This window comes from Spea bombifrons, chromosome 1, assembly GCF_027358695.1.
Source record: "Spea bombifrons isolate aSpeBom1 chromosome 1, aSpeBom1.2.pri, whole genome shotgun sequence".
Lineage (NCBI taxonomy): Eukaryota > Metazoa > Chordata > Amphibia > Anura > Pelobatidae > Spea > Spea bombifrons.
In genome coordinates, this window is record NC_071087.1 from 86,871,518 (window position 1) to 86,884,803 (window position 13,286).

Below are 13,286 nucleotides of genomic sequence, written 5' to 3' on the forward strand. Positions count from 1 at the left end.
TTGTAAGTGTGAGCCAAGCGAGGAATAATTTAGCACGGAGGCAATATGCTTACACACGTTCCACGAATAAGTAGCAGAAAAAAAGAGATTAACCTCATTTTGCCCAGAGACAGGCTGAGTTTCTTCACTAAGAAGAGAGTTGGCAGGAGAATTGTGATTTTAGCTCCTTCACTTTGCTATGCCTTATGAAAAGCCAACCCTGGCAGGTTCCTCGGGCCTTAAGAGCTAAACGTGCCCTTCATAATGTAAAGTAAAGTCACACAGTTGAAGCCGCAAGTGAATATACCTGCGGTGTTGAGGGTAGATATTTATGTAAATTGTACAAAGTGGCCGCATCAAATCTGTGTTGAACTGTAGGTTGGATTTTTGTAACATTCTTTCTTATGGGTCTAAATATGGCCGCTTGGCAGAGTGATGTAGCAACGCACTGCACCCATGTTGCATGTTGGCAAGCACCCATGTTGCATGTTGGCAAGCACTAGTACTTTTTGGACTTTCAAGACTAAACCTGCGAGAAGAACTGCTCAATGTTTAGCATGCATGTAAACGCAAAGCAGCCATGGATCCGATGGAATGGGGAATAATAAAATAGATGCAACTGTTCCTTTAAATGAGCTTATAAAATAATTATTTTTTTATTTTTTCAAAACTTTCATACGGCTTTTTGGGTTGAATTAATGGCGTAACGTCAGTTGCGGCAGATGGCAGTGCTGGTATTTTCTATATACGTCTCCAGATCATAAATATAGGCACTTGGGTTGACTACGAAAGGTTCACATGGGTTTTTGGGGTAATATACAAGGCTCCCAAATACCTTGTTACACTGCTTGGCACTCTTGTGGTTCATAGATTTTAGTCATCAGTGGCAAAATATTAATAATATTTTCTCAGCTCTCTTTTCAGGTTTTGCTTATGGCTCAGAATGTTGAGGACATTGTCAAGGCGTCTATGCTTGAATTGAGTTCTCGTTTACTAAACACTTCCCAGTAACAATAAGGAGCTCCTTGTTATCTCACTGGACAATACTTAATCCATTCATAGCAAAAAAGTCCACTTATCAAAGCGGTGGATATTAGAAGTATAGATTTATCTACAGGAGCATAACTTCTTCCAGCTGTATAGACATAACCATTGCAAGCTGCCATTGTGTGAAAAGCCAGGCCTAGTGGCTAACTTGGCATTTTACTCTATATGATTTATATTAATGTCATACTTCCAAGCAGAATTTAGGCCAGATGTTTTCTTCATGACTCCTCCAATGACATATACAACATTTTGTTTCATCGAGCATCGTCTTGCTCCAGCAGGTTTGCATAGACACATTCAATGTGTTGTCTGTTTCTGGGCACCTAGAACAAGTACTGCATCTCATACAGCTCCATGCCTTTGAAGAGGCAGGTATCTGAGGGGCAAAGGAAGATCCTAAACTTTCTAATTTTAGGATTTAGGAGTCTTTAAATCAATATCAATTTGTTGAGATTTATAGACCCTTACAGGAGCATGATGATGCCACAAACTGTCACATAAAGGGAGCTGACTGTGACACCTCTGCCTACCATCAGTGCCAGTGTCATATTATGTTACCTTGTGCTCTGTTTATTTCATTATGGGACTGTTCATCATCCCAAATTAGGTCGTCCAGAACTAAACCGTTCAAAAGCTGGGGGTCACTTAGCTGTTTTCATGGGAATCAAGGACATTTCTAGCTGCGTAACTTAATCTTGAAAGGGTTTTCTAATGATCGATTAGCCTTTTAAACTTGGATTAGTGAACACAACCTACCATTGGAGCACAGGAGTGATGGGAGTGATAAAGGGTCTCTGTACAGCTGTGAAGTTATTGCGTTAAAAACCAGCCATTGTCATTTACAACATTAACAGCTTCTACACTATATTTCCGATCAATTTTGTGTTATTTTAATGGACAAAATGTGCTTTTTTTAAAAAAAAAAAAACAACAAAACTTCTAAGTGAGCCCAAACTTTTGAACAGTAGCGTAAACAGAGTTTACAGAGTAAACACAGTACATTCTTCTAAGCACCTCACTCGGTTACAAATCTAGCTCACAATCAACAGGTCACAACGTTTCACATATTATTTGACAGCAACAGGGCACCTTCTGCTCAGTTTTGCAGGAAGGGCCTATAATAGTGTGGGGGAAGAGGCAAATGCATAATCCCCCTGTTTTTTGCAACGGGGACCACATGAATACGTAAGTGAACAACTCAGCTGTCATATGCGTTAAAGAAACTATAGTGGCTGGGTTGTTTCTTTACCATTTCCCCATATAAAATAGAACACCGAATACCTAACATAAGGCCCAGCCTACTATGCAGTGTCTTGTGTATAATTTATTATTGATTTATTTTTTCACATTTCTGACATTTTTTTTATTACGATTTGATGCACCACATGCCTTTAAATAGGCAGTCATATATATATATATATATATATATATATATATATATATATATATATATATATATATATATATATATATATATATATATATATATATATATATGTACACTAGAATGTACAAGTATTGCCTGACCCATACATATCCACATGTGCCCTACCAGAGGCAGAATTGTGCTAACAAATATAGTGCTGAACTCTATTCATTTTTAATGACGGTTCTTTATTGCATCATAGCAGGACATTAACTGCATTTCGGTTCAGGAGGAGTTAACATTTGTTACAGGAGTGATATGACCCAAATAATGCTCTGCTACTCTCCATGGGCTTTAAATGCAACTACGTGACAATTAAATGCAGTTCATTTTCCAACCCGCACCGCACTGTCTGGCTGATCGGAGGTGTCCCCCCCCCGAGACTTACTGCAGCCTGATCAGCTGACCGGTGACGTCACCAGAACACCATGACAGCACACTCCTTCAACTTTGGGCGGGCCAAGTGACACGTCTCCTAGCGATTGTCTCGCTTCTGGTTCTCTTATTGGAGGGTAGCAAGCCGTATTACATCACGTCACCCATAGGCGGGGCTTGCTGACAGATACCGGAGGCAATCCAGTGGCGTTGCCTTACTTTTCTGCTCTCCTTGTCCCGTGCCGAGTCTGTCTGTTGTCGCCATGCCCGTGGAATTCGAGCTGTGCCCCGGCCGCATGGTGGGCGGCGATCACCCCTGCTTCATCATCGCCGAGATCGGGCAAAATCACCAGGGGGACCTGGAGATCGCCAAGAAAATGATTCGCATGGCAAAGGTAACGGCTCTCTGCGCACTCTGCATGCGGTGTGTACGCAGATCTATGTATGATGTGTACAGAAGGAAACGAAATGAATGTAATCTTACCATCTGCATGCGTGTGTTCATACATGTGCTATATACATGTGCGCGCAGAGCAATGAATGAACTCGCTCACAATCAGACTTGCGTTTCGTGTGTTATGTGCCATGGGGAGTGATGAGCTGCATCGCCACCTCCATCGAAGCCACTGGCAGTAGGTGTTCTCTCCTGCACACAGGGCGCGTCAACATACACGAGTCCCGAGTGTGGGTGTTTGAGGGGGCCGCGAGTGGGTTTAACAAGAAACCACTGCACGATCTCTGCCGGAGTGTAGGAAGGGGGAGGCGGTGTGACGATCCGTATAGAACTCCTTTTAATCACTTTAGTTTGCCTGCGCATCGGGGTCATTCGCTAAAGGGAGAGTTTGAAGGAGAGTTGGGATTGCAGCTCTCTCACTTCTCTATACAAAGGGCCAACGCTGGCAGCCTCCTCCAGGAAGAACTGAGCTGGCCCTGTATAATGCATAGTTTAATGGTTAAAGAGACTTTGGAGATATCTCAGGGAATAAACTATGCATTATACAGGGCTCGCTGAAGTGCACTGGGGTATTAGTGAGTTGAAAGCACAACTCTCCTTTTGGTGAATAGACCCCATTTTTTAGCCTTCTTAGATGCTTACAGGTGTTTTCCAACAGTGTCTCAGTATCCATTTGCACCCGCATCTAAAACAACCTATAATGACGTTGGTAAGATAATTGTCACCTTTCCACGTTAAATTCAGCATTTTTGTCATTCATGCGCAGTCCCTGTTCTCTGTAACTCTCATCACACTGTAAATAGACATATTAGGTACATATCCTGCTTTTACTCCTATGGCGTGCAAGCAAACAATGGAGATAAAAAAAAAGCTTTTAACCCTGACCAGACACTTATAAATCCTCATCATCGAATTTCGCTGATACATTTTGACAGCTAATGAGGACTGGTGGCTTATGACTTCTTTGTAAGTCACTGGTCCCATTCTTTTTTCTGTTGGAATTTTTTGATGTCATATAAAACCAGCTCCCTTCTGTAACGCTTATGTTCTTTATCTGCGGCAGAAACTGAATGACATCAGTAGCTCCCTAGTTCTTTTTACACAGTAAGTGCAGGAGACCTTTGAGAAGTAGTACCAAGTCCATACTGGCCTTATCAGTGGCAAACCCAGTGAGTTGAAAGCCACAGATGGCTGTTGAGTGAATGAAACGTTTCTGAGGTTGCCTCCATGATCACGATGAACAAGAAAAAAAGACCACGCCAATCTGGGCCAAAAAAGTGCTCCTGTTGAAATGAATGGGAGCCATCACTGTAGCTGACCAGAGGTGCATCACATCTCCTGCGAACCGTGTAGCTTATGGGGCAGAATATATATATATAAATATATATATGTATATGTATATGTATATATATATATGTATATATATATGTATGTATGTATTGTTTTACATAGCGCCATCAGATTCTGCGTTTTAATACACCTGTGTTTGGCGCTCTGTTGTATCTAAATGGGGCAAGAGACTGGAGACATTGTGTTGTAAGTAATTGTGTTACAGTGAAGCTATTTAGCATCTTACATGACTCCTACACGGGGACATATTTTTCCTTCTTTGCATATTATTATATTTTTTTTCCAATTAAAATTTTGGTGAGTAAAGCGCAGGAATTTATGGTGAATTAGAAACCGGAATGTGTCCAGTGAAGAAAAAGACTCGACAAGCAGTGGATAATGGCCAAAGTTAAACCATTCATTTATTACCATTTAGTATAACACATATACTGTCAAATAAAGCAGATGCCATTAAAGAAACGGTGTCATTCATCAGTGCATCAGCGTTCGTCACATCAGAAGGGACCAATTTTCTAACTACAATCGGAGGATTTGTGCTACATTTAATATGTCGTGTCAGTTTTTTTGTATTATCCGACATGAATACCCTTCATGAACCAGATACTGAGTAGCTGATATGTTCTAATGACCAGAAGGCCAATAAATGCATGATGCCGTCTTTTACCCATTGTACAGCACTATGGAATATGGTTATATGGAATATACAATAATATTAAAGATTGACATTTGATAAAGTAGCATAAATGATGCGATGGTGATAGGCATAACTACTAACGTGACCTACGTTGTTGGGGTGGTGGACTATTTCAGCCTAGCTTAGATCAGTTCCGGGGGGCAAGTGGTTCATCATGTTTCATTTGTTTTAAAGGATTTGTAGTACGGTGCTGCGGAGCCATCTGTAATAAACTTACAGCAGACACTCCAGTCCTCGTTTATCTGAGTGGGTGTAGCACAGTCAGCATGCAAATGTTCCGAGTGTTGCGGGAGTAAAACTGAATCATGTAGCTTTTGAAGAGGAGGCACCTCCTAGGACATATTGAACTCCCGAGTAGTGGGATGTAGAAATCTCTTAATGAAGAGCTTGTACATTGCTTGGGCGTACGAAGACTCCTACGTGAATCTGTTTGAGTGCAAATGTGCAATTAGAACAACATGAAGAAAATAACACCTACATGGTCCTCTAAGGTATCTGCCTAATGTTGAAGGCCAACAGCATGTCAAGTTTCAGAGTAGAAGTCCGCCCGTTGTAGAATTTCAAGCACTGGATCAAGTCGCTATCGCCTCATTCAGTAACATATGTTGTGTGTGTGTGTGTGTGTGTATATATAAATGTATTTATTTCTGTGCTAATAGTTAATTTTTATGCCCCAATGAGTACTTTTTTTGTTTTACATGGACGATGAAAAGATACCTAGTGATATTTGTGTAATGTAAACAAATATACTTTCTTTATTTTATACTTCATTTTATAGGTTGATCTACACTTTAGCCATTATTTTATTTGTATACAAGTGTTCTAAGCATGTTAACCTTTTGAATTTGGGTAGGTGCAAAACAAAAAAGGAGATTGGCTAATATGTCTATTACAGTCAGTATGAAGTACAAGTGTGTAGGTATCTAGGCAAGCAGGTTTTCCCTACTCTAGGTTGTAAGCTTTTTAAGATTTCAGCAGCTTTCCTCACCTGTTGTTTCTGTAAGTCAAACTGTTAATGTTACATACTACTCATTGCCTGTCAACCCTTTGTACAACGCTGTGGAATTTGATGGCTCGATATAGTAATAATAGATCTGTATACCATTGCAAGGTATTCAATTTCTGCCCATGGTGGTATCCCTGCCATATTGCCATTGACCGTCTATACATTGGGCTGTATATACGAAGCTGAATAGGCTGTAGCCAAATACTTAGCCTATGCTGGCTTGTTCTGGAAGAAAATAATGTGAACCAGAGCTGAGGAGGTTAAATGCCTCTTCCCTTTTCGGTGTCGTGTCTCACTTGTGCCAGGTCACTGGATGGTTCCACCAAAATCATATCAATGGAGCAGACAGGCAAGCTTGAAGGCTTTTGGGGTTGTTCCTTCTGCTTTCTCCAAATGTAGCCATTGGCACCATAATTGCTCCATTTGTGACTTTATAGTCTAATATATTTTTATATGATGCTTAATTAGCCCTACAACTTTTTATGTCATGTTTAATTATATGTCCTACAGCATATTTTGCAATAAGCGGAATATTCCCGTTTTTGTTTTGTTAATGTTCATGTTGTGACTCTTGTTTATGTTGTTGTTGTTTTTTTTTTTTTTTTATTTAATTTAGGATTGTGGTGCAGATTGTGCAAAGTTCCAAAAGAGTGAGTTGGAGCACAAGTTTAACAAAAAGGCCCTGGACCGACCATACACCTCTCCACATTCATGGGGGAAAACCTATGGAGAGCACAAGCGCCATCTGGAGTTCAGTCATGATCAATACAGAGAGCTGCAAAAGTATGCAAAGGAAGTAGGAATTTATTTCACAGCTTCTGGCATGGATGAGGTGAGACACATTAGATCTTTGCAGGAAACATGGGGTGATTGGCTCTTATCTGCTGTCATTTTTGTATGTTTCTATGTTAATCAGTCAATGCATCAGGGCGAGTTTCCACGTGTGCACGGCACAAGACTCACGATGATGTGTTTTTGTCCTTGCTGGTAAGACCGTGCATTCGTAGGGCACAAAGAACTGATGGATGTTGCCATGGAAACCCTTGACTCGCTGCACCAAGGAGCATGATTACACAGACTGCAGAGCAGCAGTTAAGGAGTTTCCCCATCCATTTACTTAAAGGCTCCTTAAGGATAGGAGGTCTAACGCCCTACCAACCAAAACAAAAGTCTCACAAATAACTTATTGATAATTAAAAAATAATCTTAGTCGCTATAACACATATACATGGCACTGTGCAAAAGTTTTAGGCATGTGAAAAAAATGCTGTAAAGTAAGAATGCTTTAAAAAAAACAAAAAAGTTTATAGTTTGCATTTTGTGAGACAGACAAATGCAAGTCAAATCAATATTTGGAACAATCTACCTGTAGAGTTCCTTAAACCGGGTGCCAGTGTACCTAGAAGAATTGATGCCGTTTTGAAGGCATAGGGTAGACGCACTATACATTGATTTGATTTTTCTTCTGTTCACTCGCTTTGCATTTTGTTAAATGATGATTGTTTATTATTATTTCGATAATTGTCTATTTTTTTAAAACATTCTTTAAAATACACCATTTTTTCCACATCTCCAAAAAGCTTTAACATAGTGTTGCATTCTACCGTAGAATAGATGCTAAACATGAAAATGGATCTTGTAGTTTTCAAAAGCCCTGGTGCTTAAGGGGTTAAATGCAAAGCAATCAACTAAAAACAAGAACTCAGCGGGAATTAAAAACTTGGCAAACAAAATTGTTTTATGTCACTGGAGCAGCACCATGATCATTGTATGTGTGTGTGTGTGTAATATATATATATATATATATATATATATATATATATATATATAATTATTATTATTATTTTTTTTTAATAGCTTTTAGATTTTCTTTTATTCAGAATGCAATGACATGCCTTTGCCCCCACTGCCTGTTGTTGGTTTATAAAGCCATGGCATTTATTTTTTTGTTGTTCCCAAAAAGCATTGATTTTTTTTTTCATGTACTTAACTGAAGACCTTTTTTTTTTTTTTTTTTTAATCAAATGGTAAAGTATATGGCTACCATATATTCATATGTACCAGTTAAAATGGCTTTTTTTCTTTGAAATATGAAAAGCATACGATTTTTTTCTTTCCTTTTTAGATGGCTGTAGAGTTCCTACATGAGCTTGGGGTTCCTTTCTTCAAAGTGGGATCTGGAGACACAAATAACCTCCCTTATATAAAAAAGACAGCCCAGAAAGGTACATAGTACATTGCACTTCTCGTATGCCTTATTACTCGTTAAGCTTTATACAGATACATTTGTATTGTGTAAGATATGTCATTTTGAAAGATGGTTGCTTACCCTTGAAAACTTCGTGATTCTTGCGACCTTTGTAAATGTGGACAACAGAGAATCCTTGCGATTCAGAACAGAATGCAACTGAATATGCTAAATTTACCAGAGATTTCAGCTTCCATGCGAAAATATAGCTTATTAAACACAATGTCTCCAAAACAATTAAACCAAATGCGGACTGGTCCCTTTTTTAAATTAGTTGGTTGTTTTTTTTTACCCTATTCTAGGTCTGCCAATGGTCATCTCCAGTGGCATGCAATCCATGGAAACCATGCGACGCGTTTATGATATTGTAAAACCAATAAACCCTAACTTCTGCATTCTTCAGTGTACCAGTGCATACCCGCTTCTTCCAGAAGATGTCAATCTCCGTGTCATACAGGTCTGATCTTTGCTCCTTGATGTTTATTTTATTCATTTAATGCACCACTAATTTTGAACTTCATGATGGAGCTTCAAAGAAAACATGAGCTCATTCATGACACTTCAATTTTACCAATACATTGGGTTTTTTTTAATTGTTAGACTGCCCAAGTGTGTAATTTTAGTAAGTGAAACCTTTCCTTAATTTTTTGATCCGCAGTATTGTAAATATCCCACATGCCAACTAGCTATGGCTCTGAAGACCTCTTACATTTCATATTGATTATCTATGGAAACAAGCCCTCCTGGCTCATAATATAAATATAAATATATATATATATATATATATATATATATATATATATATATATATATATATATATATATTATAAGCGGCTCTTAAATATGTACACACAATAATTCCACCAAATGTCTGCATTTGGAGGATGCCACTAAACATTCCCTATGGGTAAGGAACTTTTGTAGACGTTATTTTAAATAAAGCTTTACGGTCAACATCCATAGATTGTGGACTTTTTAAAGGCTCTTTTGGACTTTTTAAAGTGTTCTTATTGATTTTGTTTTCTCTCCTCAAAAAGGAATACCAAAAGGTTTTCCCTGATATCCCAATTGGTTACTCTGGTCATGAAACAGGTATTGCTATTACAGTTGCTGCTGTAGCCATGGGTGCTAAAGTAGTCGAACGCCATGTGACTTTAGACAAAACCTGGAAGGGAAGCGATCACCAAGCCTCGCTAGAGCCAAGTGAACTAACTGAACTGGTCCGTTCCATTCGGCACGTAGAAAAAGCAATGGGCAGCTCTGTGAAACGTCTCTTACCGTGTGAAATTGCCTGTCACAACAAGGTAACACGTGTTCTGAGCATATAGCTGTTACATTGTAAGCTTTATTTATGCTGGCGGGACTATATAACTGTTTAAGGGAAATAACACAATTATTTGTAAAAAAAAAAAAAAAAAAAAAAAAAAAAAAATTGCCTGTAAGAATATGTATTTTTAGGATTTCAGTTTTAATCTTCAACTTGGTGTATCTTTTAAATATGTACAATATTTTTTTATTTCTATTTTTTTGCAGCTTGGTAAATCTGTGGTGGCAAAAACTAAGATCCCAGCCGGCGGTGTGATAACTCTCAACATGTTAACGGTGAAGGTGGCGGAGCCACGAGGTTTCCCTCCGGAGGAAATTTTTAACCTGGAAGGCAAAACGGTTAAACGGGAGATCGCCGAGGACGAATCTGTTACAGAAGAAGCTATAGAAAACTACAACACCAGAACTAAATGTTAAATGGATCCAGGGCATGACTGTAATCTAGGGGTTTTCACCTCTCACCTTTTTTTACCTTACCAATACATGTTGTGTAGAAATTGATATTTGCACAGGTTGTGGGATCCTATTTTATTAGCATATTCAGTGGCATGTCATTGTGTTGCTGTACAAGGTCTGGAAATGCTAAACAAGAAAAAAAAAAGTATACTGTTTTTTTGTAAAGCTTTGAAAACCATGCATGACAATGTTTTGTTAGATTTCAGTTTTACAAAGTTAACATAAATCACAAAATGTTTTTGTAGTACGGTTTTTGCACATGCAGGAACGCTCAGAATCCTGGTGGCTGCTCTTCTGCGTCTGTGCTTCCTAGAAATGATTATGCACCTTGTGAATTTAAAATGATCTTGCTTTTTTTAGCACATTTTTATCCCATGTTTTCCAAGAGTTTCTTTCCTTATTGCTATGCTTTAGACAAGACCTTTCACCGTATTCTATGAAATATTTATTGTGCATAGTTATCATCATTTCTTAACATCCCACTTGTATTTGGGCAAACGTTCTGTGGATTTCATTGGTCCACGGTACCTCTTGTGAGCCTAGACTTTGAGGAAATTATTGAGAGTTTTATAAAGTAAACATGCAGCTTGAACAATTCAAGTCAAAAAATTTAACGCGCATGCTGAAGAGCCAGCAAATTTCTGTAGATGCAAGTGATGTGTTGCGCCTACCTGCATGAGGCATGGTGAGCTCCTAACACAATGTCTCCAAATTCACAGCTTAGTGAATATGCTCCTAAAGTGCTGATAGCCTCTTCTCACTCATATCTGTACTTGACCTGCTTGGTTTTCAAGTCTTAGTCCAATTGACTATATAGTGTCCGTTTAGGTTCCGAGACTAGTTTGCCCATGCATGTGTACACAATGTAATCCCAAGCAGCCTGAATATCTTCCTTCTGATGTAAATCAAGTTACTGTCATGAATGTTTTTTCCTGAATGGCATATCTTTTTGCACTCTTAATACTCTGTTTGATTGGGGCACTTAATTGGGGAGAAAAACATTTAGTGCTTTTTCATTTTCTGGCATACTTGTTTAGCACCAAAATATTGTGTACAAAAATATTTTGTATTACACTTTAAAAAAAACAAAAACCAAAAGTTGTGTATTGTGCTTTATTTCTGCTCTACTAAATTATTTCAAAGTGTTATTAAAATCTCATAACATATTTAAAGGGAAGGAACATGGAGCCATTGGGCAACTGTGTGAGACTGCAAGAGACTGCTACCTGTGTTGATCTGATCAATTGCATGCGCTTAGCTGCCCTAGTTAGACTGCTTCCTAGACCTAATTAGCAAACATGGGAACTTCCAGGCTTCAGCTTCCTGGAGCCCTCTTCAGTGGGAGTGGCTTTGCAAGGGGTGTGGCTATCAATGTACATGGGAATGGCTAGCCCAAAACCCCTTAAATTTATATATGGTGGGAAGGGGCAGGGAGTGAGCGCGTCTAAACCCCGCCCCCATGATTTAGTGCTATTACCCGGAGAAGCGGCACTTCCCTTGGAGTCTCTGGCCAAAACCTAGAGAATTCTAACTAGACCCTTGTGCTTTGATGCCATCTATAATATGCTCTGCCCAGACTGAGGATTGATTTTGCTTTTGTTTTATGCAAGAGATGGGCAAAAATTTGTATGTATGTATAGATATAAATGTGTGTGTGTTTCTTTCGTAAATATGATTTTAGAAAACAAAATTAAAAATTTAGATAAAAAAAATAATTAAAACAATTACAGCTAGAACATGAGGCATTTTTAGTGAAAATGTAGATAGTATGCACTTATGTTGTGAAACCTCAGAATAAAGACTAACATACATTAATTTTTGTTCTTTTTATTGGTTCCTTAAAATGTTTTTATGTTAATATAAAACTTTTTTTAATAGACAATCAGGACATTTTTAAAAATAAAATTATATACATAAATATTGCGTGTACTCAAAAGGAAATTTTTCATTATTCTCAACGACAATCACAAAATACAGAAAACATTTTGCCTGTGTCCTTAAGACCGAGCAATTCTATTCTTTACCATAGGCACTATGAAACTGGAGTCGTAATGTTTCTCTTGTAGATCGGGCTAAGATAACTCGGCTAGAACACATACAAATGACTAATATGCAAGCTGCCTGAAAAGCCATTAATTGTGTAAAAGCTAGAACTATTTAAAAAACAAAACAGCACGTTATGTTGGAAACTTTATTACCAGTAAAAGGCAACAATACTTTGTGGGAGAGAATTAATCATGTCAATCATAACCACAATAAGTTAAGGTCGCTTCTACCTGAATAGATACAAGGTAGGGGTTCAGTTATATTATACTTTTACTCTACCTGTGGAAACTGCTGCTCCTCCCCACTGCAATTCAATCTTAATGAAGAATTTGCTTGCTAGGCAGGCAGGGTATGGAAGCAGTGATTTTCCATGTACCCTGCACTGATCATTCTCTTGCCAAGAGTTTTGCTTGTCAATCATGCACAATCTTTTACAGGAAGAAAGTAGCAATGCCTTTGTTGCTTATAATAAAATGTAAACGGTGGCTCAACATTAAATGTATGTCAAAAATACTGGGAACAATTGAGAACTTTATAAATCAGCATATGAAATTTAACTAGATATATAGATCTCGGCCATAAGATAGCCCTTTACTGATATATACTAAACATCTCTACACCTAAATCTAAAAAACAATGAAGCCAATGGAATGTCTCTTTATACATAACCTGTTCTCTGCAACCATGAATGGTGGGAGCCTCTAGGCAGGGAACTGGCATTATCTTATTCAAATACACAGCTAGCCAATGGAGGTGGAAACATTGGTCCTACTGAAATGCAGCATGGCAGGAACTCAACAGTAATCAAGCACACCAAAAGCGAGTCAAAAGACTGGAGACAGAGTAACGAGTACTCAGTAGGAACTGCTTAGGTTGCAG

The 13,286-nt window shown here is 38.4% G+C and overlaps 1 protein-coding gene across 1 annotated transcript; it reads left to right on the forward strand.

The window, feature by feature from the left end:
• Positions 1–3,000: 3,000 nt before the first annotated feature.
• NANS (N-acetylneuraminate synthase) lies at positions 3,001–11,459 on the forward strand. Its single transcript, XM_053465812.1, has 6 exons — positions 3,001–3,222; positions 6,948–7,163; positions 8,457–8,556; positions 8,882–9,036; positions 9,617–9,883; positions 10,113–11,459. Exons 1-6 carry the CDS (start codon positions 3,091–3,093, stop codon positions 10,320–10,322), a joined length of 1,080 nt encoding a protein of 359 aa, XP_053321787.1. The 5' UTR covers positions 3,001–3,090; the 3' UTR covers positions 10,323–11,459.
• The last annotated feature ends 1,827 nt before the right edge of the window (positions 11,460–13,286 follow it).